The sequence below is a fragment of the Nicotiana sylvestris genome, chromosome 2 (genome assembly GCF_000393655.2).
Source record: "Nicotiana sylvestris chromosome 2, ASM39365v2, whole genome shotgun sequence".
NCBI classification, from domain to species: domain Eukaryota; kingdom Viridiplantae; phylum Streptophyta; class Magnoliopsida; order Solanales; family Solanaceae; genus Nicotiana; species Nicotiana sylvestris.
Genome location: NC_091058.1, coordinates 112,258,422 through 112,275,488, shown reverse-complemented (window position 1 = coordinate 112,275,488; position 17,067 = coordinate 112,258,422). Strand labels below are relative to the sequence as shown.

General features: G+C 41.2%; 1 protein-coding gene across 1 annotated transcript; it reads right to left on the bottom strand.

The window, feature by feature from the left end:
* Nucleotides 1-2,160: 2,160 nt before the first annotated feature.
* On the bottom strand, nt 2,161-3,663 carry LOC138885425 (uncharacterized). The gene has a single exon (XM_070166373.1). The coding sequence runs from the start codon at nt 3,661-3,663 to the stop codon at nt 2,161-2,163; it is 1,503 nt and encodes a 500-aa protein (XP_070022474.1).
* Nucleotides 3,664-17,067: the final 13,404 nt, after the last annotated feature.

Genomic DNA, 17,067 nt, shown 5'->3' with positions numbered 1-17,067 from the left:
CAAATGTTCCTTGTTTATTTTTAGTTTTCCTTTATCATAACCCGCTAGGCAGCATATAGAAGCGCGTTCGAATCCCCGCAAGTAATGAGACATAGTAGTTAATTCCCTTAAATTCAGCCTCAATAAGTCTAGTTAAATTCAATTCAAGAAACGTTTGGACGCAAGTATAACATTGGGTCAATCTCGAATGTAATTTCTTTGTCCAATTAAAGTATGTTTCACAAGTTATGACATCCCTCCACTTTGTAAATAATTAATCAGAAATTGATAAGAATCCGGATTAGGCAAAAGCATATAGTTAAATTAGCATGTCCCTTTTCTTTTAGTTTTAGGGACAAATGCATTAGAAATGTAGCCACTTTAGGATATCCTTTCTAAAATAGAGACGAGCCTCGCCAAATAAAAAATGCAAATTGCGGGGCCCTCAATAAATAATCATAATATTTAGAATTCAGGCTAGGCCGTTTAGTGAATCTCATGGCTTTCCACCATATAATAACGCGTTAGACTCTTTAGGCACGGTTTAAGTAAATTATATTCTTAAATTCGGGTGCACATTGATGTGACCCAAATCCAAATCTCAACGAAGTCAAAATGTGTTGACGATCACGGGCGCATTGATTGTGACGTGGTTCGAGATGCATTTTCACGACGTTGCAATTCTATAAAAATAAGTGATAATGATAAAAGCGGTTTAAACTTAATAAAAGCACGTAAGTCATAACATGTATTTAAATCAGATATTTAGCCATTATAACAATTTAAGCGACCGTGCTAGAACCACGGGATTCGAGGGTGCCTAACACCTTCCCTCGGGTCAACAGAATTCCTTACTTAGAATTTCTGGTTCGCAGACTTCATTTGGAAAAGTCGAAAATTTCCTCGATTTGGGATTCAAGATAAACCGGTGACTTGGGACACCAAAAGCCAAACCTTTCCCAAGTGGCGACTCTGAATTAAATAAATAATCCCATTTCGAATATTGTCACTTAAATTGGAAACACTCCCCTCGCGCATTTAACCCTTCGGGGGCGGGCGCGCAAAAGGAGGCGTGACAATGATCTGTGTAGACGATGACTTTGGTCCCCACTAGATATGATCTGAACTTGTCAAACGCCCACACCACGGCAAGCAACTCTTTTTCAGTGACTATGTAGTTCATCTGAGGTGGATTCAGAGTTTTGCTCGCATAGTAGACGGAGTGGAAGATTTTATATCTCCTTTGCCCCAAAACAGCTCCAATAGCCAAGTCACTCGCATCGCATATCAACTCAAATGGTTGCTCCCAATCCGGAGCAATTATGATTGGTGCAGTCACCAACCTTCCCTTCAGCTCCTCGAATGCCTTTAGACAGGCAGCATCAAATTTAAAGGTGACATCCTTCTCAAGCAACCTGCACAAGGGAGAGGAAATTTTCGAGAAATCTTTAATGAAATGACGATAAAAACCTGCATGGCCCAAGAAACTGCGAATGCCTTTGACAGATATCGGTGGGGGCAATTTTTAAATCGCTTCCACCTTTGCCTTGTCCACCTGCAAACCATCTTTGGACACTTTGTGCCCCAAAATATACCTTCACGTACCATGAAATGGCACTTTTCCCAGTTTAGCACCAAGTTAGTTTCTTCACACCTAGCAAGTACTTTATCAAGGTTCATAAAGCAGTTATCAAAAGAACATCCAAACACAGAAAAATCATCCATGAACACTTCCACAAACCTCTCAACCATGTCAGTAAAAATGGCCATCATACACCTTTGAAAAGTCGCAGGTTCATTACAAAGATCGAAGGGCATTCTCTTGAACGCATACGTGCCATAAGGACACGTAAATGTGGTATTCTCTTGGTCCTCTAGGGCTATAGCAATCTGATTATACCCTGAGTAACCATCTCAGAAGAAGTAGTACTTTTGGCCAGCTAATCTATCAAGCGTTTGGTCAATAAAGGGGAGGGGAAAGTGGTCCTTCCGGGTGGCATTGTTCAATCTTCTATAATCAATGCAAATTCTCCACCCGGTGACAGTTCTTGTAGGGATTAAATCATTATTCTCATTAACTACTACAGTCATCCCCCCTTTCTTGGGTACACATTGAACGGGGCTTACCCATTTACTGTCTGAGATAGGAAATACAATACCTGCATCAAGCCACTTAATCACTTATTTTCTTACCACCTCTTTCATGATTGGATTGAGTCGGCGTTGTCGCTCTACACTGGGCTTGTGTCCGTCCTCCATGAGGATTTTGTGCATGCAAAAGGCTGGGCTAATGCCCTTAATGTCAGACATCGTCCACCCAAGTGCTCGTTTGTGCTCACGTAGCACTCTCAACAGCTTTTCTTCCTGCAATTTAGACAAGTCAGAAGAAACAATAACGGGTAAAGTGTCAGAGTCACCCAAATAAGCATACTGCAGGTGAGGTGGGAGAGGTTTAAGCTCCAATTTTGGGGCTTCCTCAATTGACGGCTTTGGAGGAGGTCCCTCTGGCCTATTCAAAGGCTCAAAGGGGTGTATCCCTTGCATGTACGCACAAGATGTATCAAGGATGTGCATCATCTCCTCAACCTCCTCATCAGCCCCCAGGCTATCAAGCAAAATAAGTGCCTTCTCCAGAGAATCGTCTAGATATACCCTCGGATATTGAATTTTCTCATCAGCCTCAACAACAATTATCATTGAGAGCTCATCATAGTGGTAGAGAAGTTGGATTGCCTTGTAGACTTTAAAAACTACTTCCTCGTCATCTACCCTCAAAATCATCTTTCCCTCTCTCACTTTGATAATTGCATCACCAGTAGCTAAGAGAGGTCGCCCTAATATGATTGGAACCAGTTCATCAGCCTCATAATCAAGGATAATGAAATCAGCAGGGAATATGAACTTCCCAATCTGCAGCAACACATCTTCAATCACCCCTTCAGGGTGTGCTATCGATCTATCAGCCAACTGCAACATCATAGTAGTGGGCCTTGGAGCTCCAAGGACCAATTGCTTGAACAAAGATAGGGGCATCAGATTTATGCTCGCCCCCAAATCGCAAAGAGCACGACCCACATCAATATTACCAATGCGCACAGGAATCGTGAAGCTGCCAGGATCCTTAAGCTTTTGAGGGAGCTTATTTTGGACCCTTGAAGTGCACTCCTCAGTAAGTGCCACTGTCTTAAATTCAGTTAATCTTCTCTTGTGATCCACTATATCTTTTATGTACTTATCATACTTTGGAATTTCACGAAGCACATCAACAAGTGGGATATTCAATTGAACCTGGCTCAACATAGAGAGAAATTTTGTGAACATGCGATCATCATTCTTTTTCTGCAATCTCTGGGGGAAAGGTGGTGGCGGCCTTGGGGACTCCACTGGCTCTGGAATTTCAGCATCATTCTTTGGCTCATGAGTCACTTTAGGGATCAACTCTCCCTCAGGTATGAGCTTGTCTCTCTTTTTCTTTGGCACTTCCTCTAGCTCTTTCCCGTTTCTAAGTGTAATTGCATTCACTTGAGGGTTCTTTTCTGTATCACTAGGGAGAGCGCCTACAGGTCTAGTGTTTTGATTTGTTGCTAACTTCCACATTTGCCTTTCAAGATTTCTGAAGTCAGTCATGAGTTGCTGATTGTCAATCAACAACTTCTTTAGCAAATCATTGGTACTTTCTTCCATTTGTTGGTGTGGTCTCTGAGGTTGATTGAAACTCCCTTGGGGTCTATGCTGATTCTAATTCTATTGATTTCCACCCCATGAGAAGTTGGGATGATTCCTCCAATTTGGATTGTAAGAATTTCCATATTGTGCATACTGATTCGGTGGACCTCTGTTCTATTGCCCCACATAATAGATGGATTCTGGATTCGTGGGGCACATATCACTCATATGATTGTCGCCACAGAGTTCGCAACAAATAGTCATTTGTTGTACATGTTGCATTGTCTGTGGCTGTTGCATTGTCATCCTAGTCATCTGATTGGCCAGCTTTGCAATATCGGTTCTCATGGCTGACACTTCGTCAAGCTCAAGTAACCCAGCTGATTTTTGCTTAACTGCCTTTCGTGAATCACCCTCACATTGCCAGTTATTATCATTAGTAGTGAAGTTATTCAACAAGATTTGGATTTCACTGTACGGTCTGGCCATGCAACTACCCCCACAAACTGAATCAAGATTCATCTTTGAAGCATCATCTAACCCATCTACAAAAGTGTGATCCAATACCTCGTCCGTCTGTCAATGATGAGGACAGTCTCTGAGCATCTTCTTGTACCTTTCCCATGCTTGACGAAGTGTCTCGCTAGCTCGTTGTTCAAACCCAAGAATTTGACTCCTCAATATCTTTGTTTTCTTAGTGGGGAAAAACTTGATTAAGAATTTCCTTGCCAGATCATCCCAAGTGCAGATTGAATTTGCTGGCTCCTTATTCAACCACTCCTTAGCTTCCCCGATCAGTGAAAAGGGGAAAAGTGTCAACCTAACATAGTCCTTGTAAATGTTTAGATAATTGTAAGTGTCCGTAATTTCCAAGAAATTCTGAATGTGCCTCTGCGGGTCTTCATGAGGTAAACCCACAAATAGCCCTGTGGATTGGATCAGTTGCACCATGTATTATTTTAGCTCAAAGTGCCCAGCGATATCAGGCTTCACAATAGCTGAGTCATATTATCCAGACGGGGCCTTGCGGCTTCGATTACCGCGCGTTCCTCATTACCTGCCATCTCAATTGGTTGTGGTTGAACTACGATGTCCAACTCTCTTTCAATTCTAGTTCTAGCTTCCACCTCCCTCCTCAATTTGTGGAGTGTTCGTTCAATTTCGGGATCAAGAGGAAGGATATTGTTTGCGCTTCTACTTCTTTGCATTCAAGAAAAGAAAACATGTATTGGCACAAACAAAGTGAACTGAAAATTAAAACTTGAATAAATAAATAATAAAAGCTCAACTCAGTCAAGTAGCTAATTTCTAAGTCCCCGGAAACGGCGCCAAAAACTTGTTGCGACCAAAAACACTCACGCAAGTACACGTGATCGTCAAGTAATAGAGTAGTGAGTAGAGTATCGTTCCCACGAAGACTTATAATTAACTGTTGACTAATTCAAACTCAATTAATTTGTCTATTCAAGAGGTTTTTTCACAAAATAGAGATGTAATTGTTTTACTACCTAACTACCAAGCAATAATCTAACTAGAGCAATTAACCAAACAAATAACAATTCCGAGTAACAAACAGTAGGAGAGGATATTCCACGGTCACAGGCTAGTTAACAATCGTGTTATGTTCTTAGATTAAAATGACTAATCGATTTACCTGGATTATTGATTGACAGGGTTAATGTTACTCGTAAGAATCTGTCGAGTCCTTACTCACCTATTCAAGTTAACTCAATGCCTATATGTCTATGAAATTAAGATTAACAAGAATGCATTTACAATTCCTGTATTTCAACCAAGCAAGGCAATTGGGTATATGTCTATCCCAATTGCTAATCCGTTCCTCGAGGCCCGGGTTCAAAAACTTGCTCTATTTAATTCTATATGCAATCTAAAGTTCCCACTTTCGAGTTCAACTAAAGATTCGTAGATAGTATTTCACTGTTAGCTACTCAGCAAAATAATTAAAAGCAGAATTAAATAAACAACCCAATATGATAAACCAACTTTGTCAAATTAAACTTCAAACAACAACATTCATGTTTCACCCATGACCCTAGAACAATAGGTTTTAGCTACTCATACTAGTGTTCATCACAAATAGGTTCAATTTCATCCCAAATAGCAAAAACCAAGAGAAGAAAAGAAGAACTTGACAGTCAAATCTCCTCCTTGCCTCTTGTCTCTCTATATCTTGCACTAGACTCTGAAAAACTTCTCTTTCTTCCTTGGGCGAGCTTGACTTTATATAGGTTAAGTGAGTTTTCCTCCAGATTTCCAATTCTGCCCCTAAATAACTCTTCCCGGATTTTGGACTAGCGCGACCGCACACCTGGATGAGATTCTGTCATGGACGCGGTAAAAGGAGCGCGGTCGCGCACCTGGACACGCATGTCCAATTCGGTGTTTCATCTCTTCTGTTCCTCGTCTTCAAGCGTACTCAGCTCTGAGGGGTTTTTCTTGCTCCAAAATGGTTCCAATCACAACTGTTTAAGGCATCACCTAGGCTCATCATCCTGCAATATATACAATTCACAATTAGAGCCTATTTTTCATCAATTAACCATATTATGATATTGGAATATAATCAAGTGGGAGCATAAACAATCGCCAAATTACCTAGATTTAACCTATTATCATCCTTCACAGAGGAACCCTAACTTGATATACAAATATCACGGCACTCACGGTCATAGGACCGAGGATTGCAGACAGCTTCGAGAAGAGGTAGCCCGACTGATCAGCGAAGGGCACCTTCGAGAGTTCCTCAGCAACCGAGCTAAAAACCAATTTCGGGAAAAAGAGGCGAACAGGAAGAACGAACCAGAAAAACCACAGCACGTCATCCACATGATCATTGGAGGGGTAGATGCCCTACAGGGACCCGTTGTCAAGCGAACGAAAATATCCATTACTAGGGAAAAGCGAACTCGGGGTTACATACCAGAGGATGCTCTCACGTTCAGCGAAGAGGATATTGAGACCTTGTCTCAGTCTCATAATGACGCACTGGTAATTTCTTTTCTTTTGAATAAATTTCAAATTAAACGTATGCTTGTGGATCCAGGTAGCTCGGCCAACATAATCAGGTCGAGGGTGGTGGAGCAGCTCGGACTGCTCGACCAGATTGTACCCGCCTCTCGAGCCCTCAATGGATTCAAGATGGTGAGCGAGACAACAAAAGGGGAGATCATCCTCCCAGTCAATGTGGCCAGTACAATCCAAGATACCAAGTTTCATGTCATCGAAGGTGACATGAGATACAATGCCTTACTTGGAAGTGGATACACAGTATAAGGGCAGTGTCATGAACCCTTCATCAAATGATGAAGTTTCCAACCAAGGATGGAGTAAAAGCTGTGTACGGGGAGCATCATGCAGCAAGAGAGATGTCCGCGGTGCACGGCGTGGCACTGGCATTGACGCCCTCTACATCGAAGAAGCCAAATGACAAGCAAACAAGTAGCAACCATAACCTACTTTCTCGGCTGCACCCGAGTGAATAAAGGATCGTGCCGCATCCTCAGAGTAAGCAATTGAAACATATCGAGGCTCAAACGCTATCATTGCTAAGGTACAACCCTCTCCCTTTTCATTTATGTTTTATACTAACTTATTTCAGGTGTTCGATTCAGAGGAATCGAAGCACCCTCCTGCTCAAAGACCTTGGGTTTTAAAGCATACGTTGTGCACTTTTTCCCTTAGATCGGGTTTTATCCCAAACGGGGTTTACCGACGAGGTTTTTAACGAGGCAACATCCATATGCTACCTAAGGATAACTCATCAAGTATTCAAGGCTTCTCTTCGATCAACCTCAACTACTGGGGGGAATCACCCCGGGAGGTCACCTCTTCAACGAAATCGAACTATGCCTAGGAGGACCTCGATAGGAGAATGTTGTATTGGGCCAAACGGTCAAATGAACCGTGTCCATGTAGAATAATCGAGCCTCCAAAGGCAAAAAACATGTACGCATATATCAAGTAATTGAGGAAGCCTCTTTGCTTACCAAAACACTTTGTGCCTTGAAGGAGTTCACTACTTTCTCATAAGACGGCTCAAGGGCCAAAAACTCTCAAACACTCGGGGACAGTCAGATCAACGAGCCATCGAAAACTCGAATTTGTAAGACCTTGATTAGGCAACTTCGAGCTCATAAGCCTTCAATGAGGCAATATCAAATCTGTAAGGCCTCAACGATGCATGCCTAAACTTATAAGACCTTAAAAAGGCATAACCCCGATATTAAGGCCAAGGCTATATATCCGAACTTGTAAGACCCCTAAAAAGACATACCCTCGATATAGACGCCGAGGTCATCTCACCCTGGGACTACAGGCTATGGCCGAACATAAAGGCTACGGTCATATCAAAAGGCTCCGGCCGAATTAACGCAGCTCGGAGACGTCCGACCGCCACCATAAAATTAAAGGCCTTCAAGTACTTCGAAAATACTTCAAAAAGAACCGGTTAATCAGACTACCCCCGGCATAAGCAAAGGAGTTTTGATCATATCAGCTCCAAACATGAAAAGGCTTCGAGACAATTAGCCTTCAGCAAAAAGGCTTTGAAAAATCAACCTTTAAGAGAACCTCCCGAGGTACTCAATTATCGTCACATATCAACTCATAATCGAGGTTCTTATTTGAGTCATCGAAGAGTTGGACGAACACAAAACATGCCAACGCATAATCAAAACTTCAAAATCTTCAGCCGTAATGGGGGAAAACTATAGCCAAATTAAAGGTTGAATCGACCCAACCTAAAAAGAGCCTCAGGGCCAACATAAAGAGCCTCAGGTCCAATCTAAAGAGCCTCAGGGCCGATCCACGGAGCCTCAGGGCCAATCCACGGAGCCTCAGGGCCGAGCTAAAGAGCTTAAGGGCCAATATGTTGAAAACCTAAGGGTCAATGAGCCCGAGTCAAAACTTGATTCGAGGACCGAGCCCTAAACGGTCAACTATTATCAATTACTCACCAAGCACAACCTAAGGGTTCTTATCTTAAAGTCCAACATATGGGACTAATTATCGGTAAGCATCAAAACTCAAAACATAAAGAAAGACACAAGCAAGTGGAAATTTATATAAAGGGAAAACCAAAGGGTTCCTTTTTTATTATAAATAATGGTACAAAGATACATTTATGACACTCCTATAGGGAGCCCTATACGAAGAACAAGAAAGAAAAACCTAGTCTACCCTCGGGAACATAGCCTTTCCCCCCTCGGGGACTATATCTCCATCGGCTCCCTCGGGACCAGCTCCCTCACCGGCCTCATCCTCATTGTCTTCAGCATCGGAAACGAGGAACTTGGCATCGAATTCATCCGCATTGGCCTGCTCTATCTCCTCCGAGAGATCGAAGCCCTTACCATGAATCTCCTCGAGAGTTTCCCTCCGGGATCTACATAGGGCATACTCATTGCTTCTCCTCTCTCGATCGGAAGCCTCTCTCAACTTCGTACGAGCTTCAGCAGCATCTTTCAGATAGATGGACACCTTCTTATCGGCCTTTGCTCGGACCTCTTCGGCTTCGGCTCGAGCGTCCACAACTTCGGCCTTCATCTTCAAAAGATCTGTTTCAAGCTTAGAAATCCTGATCGTCTGGACCAAGTTACTTTCTCTAGCATTACGAAGTTGTATCTCGAGGGCGGAGGCCTTAGCCAAAGTGTTCTTTTGGCCGCAAAATGAGCATTTATATGTGCCTTTAATTCGTTGCATTCAGAATTAACCTGGTTGGCTTCACCCCGAAGGCGTTCCAGTGTCTCTATCTATCTCCGCAGCTGAGATATCGAAACGTTAATTTTCGAAGATAGGAGAAGAAGCTTGTATTCCCTCAAAATAGAGGTTACCTGTTTCTCGAGGTTGCCTTCGAAATCATGACTTCAGTTCAACTCCGATCGAAGATGTATCAGCTCTCTTGTCTTCTTATCACAAATAAGCCTGAGAGATTTCTCCCTATTCAAGGCTTTACGCAAATTAGCCTCACAGCGAATCAGCTCAAACTTGAGCTTATCGAAGGCCTATGAGAAAGAAGGTTCAGTTAAAGAGAAGAAAGTATGAAGTTAGAAAACTTATAATGGCTTCAAACTCACCATAGAGCAGAGTCACTGAGCTTCCTCGAAGGTCGATTTTGCATCTACCGGCTCGGTGTCATCGGCCCCGATAGAGCAACCCAAGGTGCTCTAATTGGGTGAAGATGCGTCGAAGCCCATTTCCCTCGGAGTACTTCCCAACGTCCAAGAACCAACTACCAAATCAGGTAATAAAGGACCTTCGCCCCTCCTCTCTTGTGGAATCTCTCTCTCGGGACGAGGGGCCTCGAGCCCAGCAGGCTCAACAGTCTAAGGAGGCCTCCTGGTTTGAGACCATCAATATAGAGTCATCCTCTCCGGGTGCATTGATGTGCACAGAACAATCGATAAATATGAGATCTTCGTCAGTGGCAACGTCCTCTTCGTGCCTTCGGCGAGTCCTACTTTGCTATGGAAATCCTTGTCCTTCGAGGATATTTTTCTTTTATTATCCTTCCTTGTCTCAGAAATAAAATGTCCTTCCTCCTCCTCGAAAGGGGACAGTCTCACCTCAAAAAACTCATCGATGCCTCCAAAAAAGAAATTAGTGTACGTAAAGGAAAGTACTCCTCGAGAGAAGGACTACATAGAACATACCATGGTGCTTAGCCTCCCATTTTCCCTTCGACAAATCTCGCCACTTGCGCTCGTCATAACTCGAAGAGGCTGCCAGTTTACAGGCCCAGTCCGCAAGATCGGGGACCTCATTTGGCATCCACGGGATCGCTGCGGAAAAGGAAAGAAAACGTCCTTACAGAGTCTGGTTTCACTGAGAACAAAAATAATAGAGTACAGTATATCACTTACGCTTGAAATTCCATTTCTCGGGAAACGACAGGAACTCCGCAAGAATAATATCAACCGTGCTCACTCGAACAAACCGACTTATCCACCCTCGATCCCTGTCCTCGTCATCACTAGCAATAAAGGGCTTAGTATATCAGCGTCGTAGTGTAATTAGATCTCGATGATGCAAAGGCCGATACAATCTAATGAGGTGGCTAAGAGTGAACTCGAGCTCGGCCTTTTCAGCTAAAAATCTCATCATCAACATGATTCGCCAGAAAGAGGGATGGATCTGAGCCAAAGTAACTCGATATCTTCGACACAAATTCGAGCACGAGTCGGTCGAGAGGACCCAACGTAAAAGGGTGCGTGTACACGTTCAAAAACCTCTCTACGTGGGCCATAATATCCTCTTCCCAGGAAGGTATTGTAAGCACGTGATTTTTGACCCTCCCCAAGAATTTTCACATTTTTAGCGTGAATATGTGAAATTGGGTCTAGTATAGCTATTTTAACTATTTTTACTTTATTTCGTTGCAAAAAGAAAATTTCAAAAAATATATATATAAATTTTAGTTTATGTATCTCTCATAAACTTGAAAAATACAAAAATTGCACTTTATTTTTGTACTTTATATAATTTCGAAAATTACAAAAAATATAGTTCTATTAAGGTTTTATAGTCATTTTAACTTTGAAAAATACAAAAATATTACCTCATATTTTATCTTAATATTTAAAACGAAAATTACAAAAAAATAGTTTCATTAATATTTTGTAGCTATTTTAAATCTTGAAAAAATATTTAAAAAGATATAGTTTTGTTTAAATACTAGTCTTATTTTTGGTAGTTATTTTGCTTACATAGGACTAGTTAAGCAACGTGTTCCTATTTCTCGGGTCCGGGCAAAAGAATAATATTCGGGTTCAAACTACCCGGTTTTAGGCCTAATTTTCGGACCTAGCCCATAATAAACCGTGTCCAGGACACATGGGGAACCCCACCACGCGTGAGGGACATATGCCTTGAACCCCACCACGCGTGGGCTCATTTTTCTGGGCAAACCCATGCTAAATACACGGACAAAAACATTTTGAAAAAGGGGAGGACTTTCAAAAATTTAGGAGAGGCAACTGTTCATCTCTCTTCTTCCTAAAGAAGAAGAAGAGAAAAACCCTACGACCCCAAACGAAACCAGCCCTTCCACCACCCAAAACCACCATAAGCAACACCTCCATCACCACCCGTCACCTTCCCCGGCACCCCTACGGTCGCAAACCCTCCCCGACGCCGGAACAGCAACCTCCCAGCTCCACCGCGTCGACCCTACTGCCCAAAACCACCAAGAACAACCACCCCTCCTCCTCCTAAGCTTCCCACCACCAAAACCACCGTAGCACCCCACCCCCACCCCCCCGACGCCGGAACCCAGCAAAAGGACCCAAACAACCACCTCCTTTCTCCCGTCGTCAACTGAAACCTACCCATCTCTATCGTCGACCACCACCCCTACTGTCGCAACCAAACCCTACACCAAACAGACCCTCCCGTCGACCCTTTCAGCTTTTCCGACGTCACTCACCGGCGACCACCTGCTGTCCACCATTGCTGCTGCACCACACTGCCCAAACGACCTCATATCAAACTATCATCCCCACCAGGCCAAAAGCTACCATGAGCAGCCCCTCCCGTCGCCACTGCCCAAGGTGACCATCCAGTCGCACCCCTACGTCCAAACGACTGCCTGCAACATCCATCCATGAACGACCCTTCCCCCATTTGCCATGGCTGACCGAAAAACACACACACACACACACCGGCTGAAGCTTAACTGAAAACGTACGAAAAGGTAGCCCAGAAGTTCTGTCCGGGGTGAGGTCCGTTGAGGTCGTCTTTGGTTCGTCGAGGTCCGGTACGTAGAGGTTGTTGTCCGAGGTTTCGTCGCGGGTCCAACGCATCGGACAATAATATCAAGTAGGTCATCTCTGTCCGTGTCCTTCATATTTGTTGTTTAGTAACATGTACATGTGTTCGTTGAAATACAATCCTAGTTCATGCGAATAGTATGCAAATGAGCGAGACATATTCATATGATGTTTGTAAGTTGCTATTTCTTGTTAATTAACTCCGTATGATATTGAAATTTGTTCGTGAATGTATTTCCTTTGTTCCGTTATGTTAAGTAGTTATTCGGCATTTTGTTTCTTCATGCTCAGATCATTGTTATCTCAATGTTTGTCTTAATAGTTGTTTGTACATGTAGTAGCAATGTTAAAATCATAGTAGTAATTTAATTCCGCGGAAAAATACTCGTTTCATCAAATAAGTTTAATCTACGATCCATGACCTCGCGAAGTAGCAAAGAAATGTAGTCATTTTAGCCTTGTCCTTTTTCTAAAAAAAAAGAAAAAAAATAAAATAAAAAACGAGACTAGCTTCGCCAAAAATAAAAATGCACAGATTGCGGAGCCCTCACAAATATATGTACTAAATGCTTAGAACTCGGGACAAGCCGTTTAACAAATTTCGCGGCCCTACCAAAATATCAATACGTTAGTCGCTTTAGGCGCGTCTTAATAATTTATTCTCCTTAATTCGGGTGCACATTTATGTGACCCAAATCCAAATCTCAACCGAGTCGAGATATGTCAATAACCACGGGTGCATTGATGTAACGTGGTTTGAGATATATTTTCACGACGTTGCAATTCTCGTAAAAAATAATAATAAAAGCGGTCAAGAGTTTAAAACTCGCACATAGGTTTTAACATGTATAAAATCAGATAATCAAGCCAAATATAACAGTTGAGCGACCGTGCTAGAACCACGGAACTCGGGAATGCCTAACACCTTCTCCCGGGTTAACAGAATTCCTTATCCGGATTTTTGGTACGCAGACCATAATATAGAGTCATTCTTTTCCTCGATTCGGGATTAAAATTGGTGACTTGGGACACCCTAAATCTCCCAAGTGGCGACTCTGAAATAATTAAACCAATCCCGTTTCGGTTGTCCTTTAATTGGAAAAACTCCCCTCGCGCCCCTCGGGTGCGGAAAAAGGAGGTGTGACAGCTCTGGCGACTCCGCTGGGGACTAGGGACCCAGAACCTCTGGTTCAGGGTTCAAGAATTTGAGCTTGAAATAATTGTTATAGTTGGCTTTATTTATTATCTGATTTTTACATGATATATGCCTAATGTGCCTAAATGATGCTTTTACCGCTTTAATATTATCTGAATTGTGTATATAAAATTGCTACGGAACCCTTCTTTCTATGTCTTCTAAATTTATGGTGTACACGTGCGCGTGACCCACCTTTCTGTTAAAGTCATACCAAATAAGACGAAATTGGGACAAGTAACTAGGCCGGGTAGACTTTCGTGCTCCCGGTACGTTGCCCCCACTTCGGCTCGAGCTGTCCGCTCGGGTAAGCCAGGTCTAGAACAAACACCCAGGTTCTGAACCTAGTATAACGAAGCCACATGTCGGATCCCTAGTAGGAACGTTTATTTGCATCATGTGCATTTGGCTTAGGGGACTCAACACATGGGTTGGGTCCGTCTAGGACAAGCAACCTGAAAATAATAGACCATCTTTCGGCATCCTATGTGCAACATGTTGTATTTAGTCAAGGGCGAATGGGTCATTTGGTCATTTCCAGCATGGTTTATTTTAATCAAAGCATGGGGAACATTTGTGGAATCCAAGAATTCTTGGAATTCCCTATGTCCCCCACGCTTCGTTTCTGGGAAAAGCACATGGGGAACATTTGGGGAATCCAAGAAGTCTTGGAATTCCTTATGTCCCCCACGCTTCGTTTTTGAGAAAAGCACATGGGGAACATTTGTGGAATCCAAGAAGTCTTGAAATTCCCTATGTCCCCCATGCCACATTTTTGAAAATATATATGTGTATATATAAAATTAAAAAAAAAACATTGGAAATTCAAAAAAAAAAAAGATTTTGTACGTTTCCACAAATTAGAAAATTGTGAAAGATGAAAATGACACCGTAGAGATATACTACTTATTTTAGAAGAAAAAAAAACAATGTCCAAGTAGTATAGAAACTCTGCCGAAATTTTGAGAAAACGAAAAATGTCTTATTAGTTTGTTGTATTAAAAGCAAAGGAAAAATAGAAGAAAAAAAAATCATCATTGTTCTGTCTTGTTTTTTTTTCAAAAACTATTGAATAAAAGACAGTTTGTTTTGCCATTAATTGAAAATGAAAAAGAGTCTTGTTTTTAAAATGTTTTTTTTTATTATTTTGTTTGTCTATGAAAACGCCAAAAAAAAAAAAGAGTCGGGCGTTGAAAGTGGTTTTATTATTGCAAATATATATAAAAAGAAAAAAAATCCAAAAGTTTTTCTTTATTTCCAAAATATGTATATATATCTTTATCTGTTGCAAGAACATTTGTCTTACCAAAAGTTTTTAGAATCACAATTTTCAAAACAAATAATCCAAAAATATTTTCCATTATTGACTTCTTTAGAAAGTCTTTCTAGTTGTTTCTTTAAAAAATAAAATAAAAAAATAAAAAAAAACAAATCCGAAAATATTTTGATTCTTCTTTCAAAAATTGAAAAGGAAATATTTTAGAAGCATTTCTTATATTAACGGTAAAATTCCAAAAAATATATTCTTCTTTTTCTTTAGAATAAAAAATAATGCAAATGAAAATTCAAAAAATATATCTTAGAAGTGTTTCTTTTAAAAAGAAAATCAATCAAAAATCAAAAAATATACTTCCTTTCTTCTTTTAAAGTAGTTCTTTCACAAATTCAGAAAAAATTAATTCATCTACTTATTCTTGACTAGCCCGAACTACGCGGGTTTGATTCTCATCGGATGTGAGATACGTAGGCAACCCTCATCGGGTCCAACCCCCTTTTGCTAAAAAAGCCAAAAACAAATAATAATGAAAAACAAAAAAAACATGTCAAGATTTTTTCATAAATAAGGCGGGTGATGTCCAACTTCCCCTTTTACAAAAAATATAGCAAAAATATATATGTCAAATTTCATAAAGAAGTGGGGTGACGTTGTTTTATCAAGACATAGCCGAATGTTCCCGAAAGGGACGCCGGAAGGCTGACTTTGCATAAACAGCCACTTTTGGGTCATTTTTAAGACTTGGTCCAGTTGACCCCCACAACCTAAAAATCTTCGTCCCCGAGACGTTGAAAGGCCGTGTTTGCAATATTGACTTTTCTAATTTGAAAAACGATGAAAAAGAGTTATAAATAAGTCAGGTGATGCTGTTTTGACATAAATAGCCGAATGTTCTCGAAAGGGACGCCGGAAGGCTGACTTTGCATAAACAGACACTTTTTGGGTCATGTCTGGGAGTTTGGTCCAGTTGACCCACACAGCCTTTTAAACCTTCGTCCCCGAGACGCTGAATGGCCGTGTTTTGCAACACCAAGTTTTATTGTGATTTGAAAAAAAAACTAGTCAACGGTCAGGTGAATACCGTTCAAATTTTGTCATAATAAGCCGAGCCAGCTTCGGCCGCGTCTTAAACCGTTCTTGCCGAAATAGCCTTAGAGTATCTTTCAGTTGTCGAAAGGTTATTTTCGTAAAAGAATGGACAAGTTTGTAAAGTGTCAAAATAATCCTCCCCGACCTCAAAATTCATGTGAAAATTGGAAGGGGCCACATTTGCAAAAAATAACTGTTTGGTTGCATTTGTCGAACAAAGAAAGGGAGCTAGCTTTTTGTTTTTGAGTTTATAAATCTCTTGATTAGAATAATGTGGGTTGCTTGAGTTTCAAGTTTGTAGGTCATCTTCAAACCTTTGAAACTCAGTTTGTTCTAATATGAAAATTGAAAAAATGTTTACTGTTGTTTATCTTTTATTGGTCCGAACTACGCAAGGTCTGATTCATGCGGGGTCATGATACGTAGGCAATCTCCATAAGATTCGACCACAACAAAAAAAATGAAAAAAAGACAGAAAAAAGAGAAATGAAAAAGAGAATGAAAAAGAAAAAGAAAAAGAAAAGAAAAAAAAAGAAATGAAAAAAAAACATCGAAAAGAAAAAGAAAAAATGTTGTTAATAATGGGGACGGACTGAGTCCATTTTAACCTGTTTCGTTTTGAATCACAAAGTTAAGGTGGTTGGTTTGTGGTAAGCCGGACAATGACACCCAGAATCCTTTACTTGCACCTCATGATGCACACTCTGCGAGGATCAGGCCTGATGACAGAAGCATTCGAATCCTGTTGGAAACTTGTTGACGGAGATTGATGATATTGAAGCTGGTAATGGTCTTGACAGTATTGATGCGAAGCTCAGTGGCTAAGATGCCAGTTTTGATAAAGTGGGAGCACGCTCCGTTCCTCGGTCAGCAAGAGAGAAGCTTGCGGTGGCTCATTTTGTTGTCATTTCTGTTGTCCGGATTATTCTTAGAGTTGTAATCCGAATATTTTCTGGCGTCAAACCTTCTTATCTTTCCATTTTGTCATGTCAGTTTGTTTAAGTTTTGTCGAGGTTGTGTTAGGATTTTATTTTGGTTGTTTTGTTTGTTTTATTATTCAAACCATTTCGCCGGTA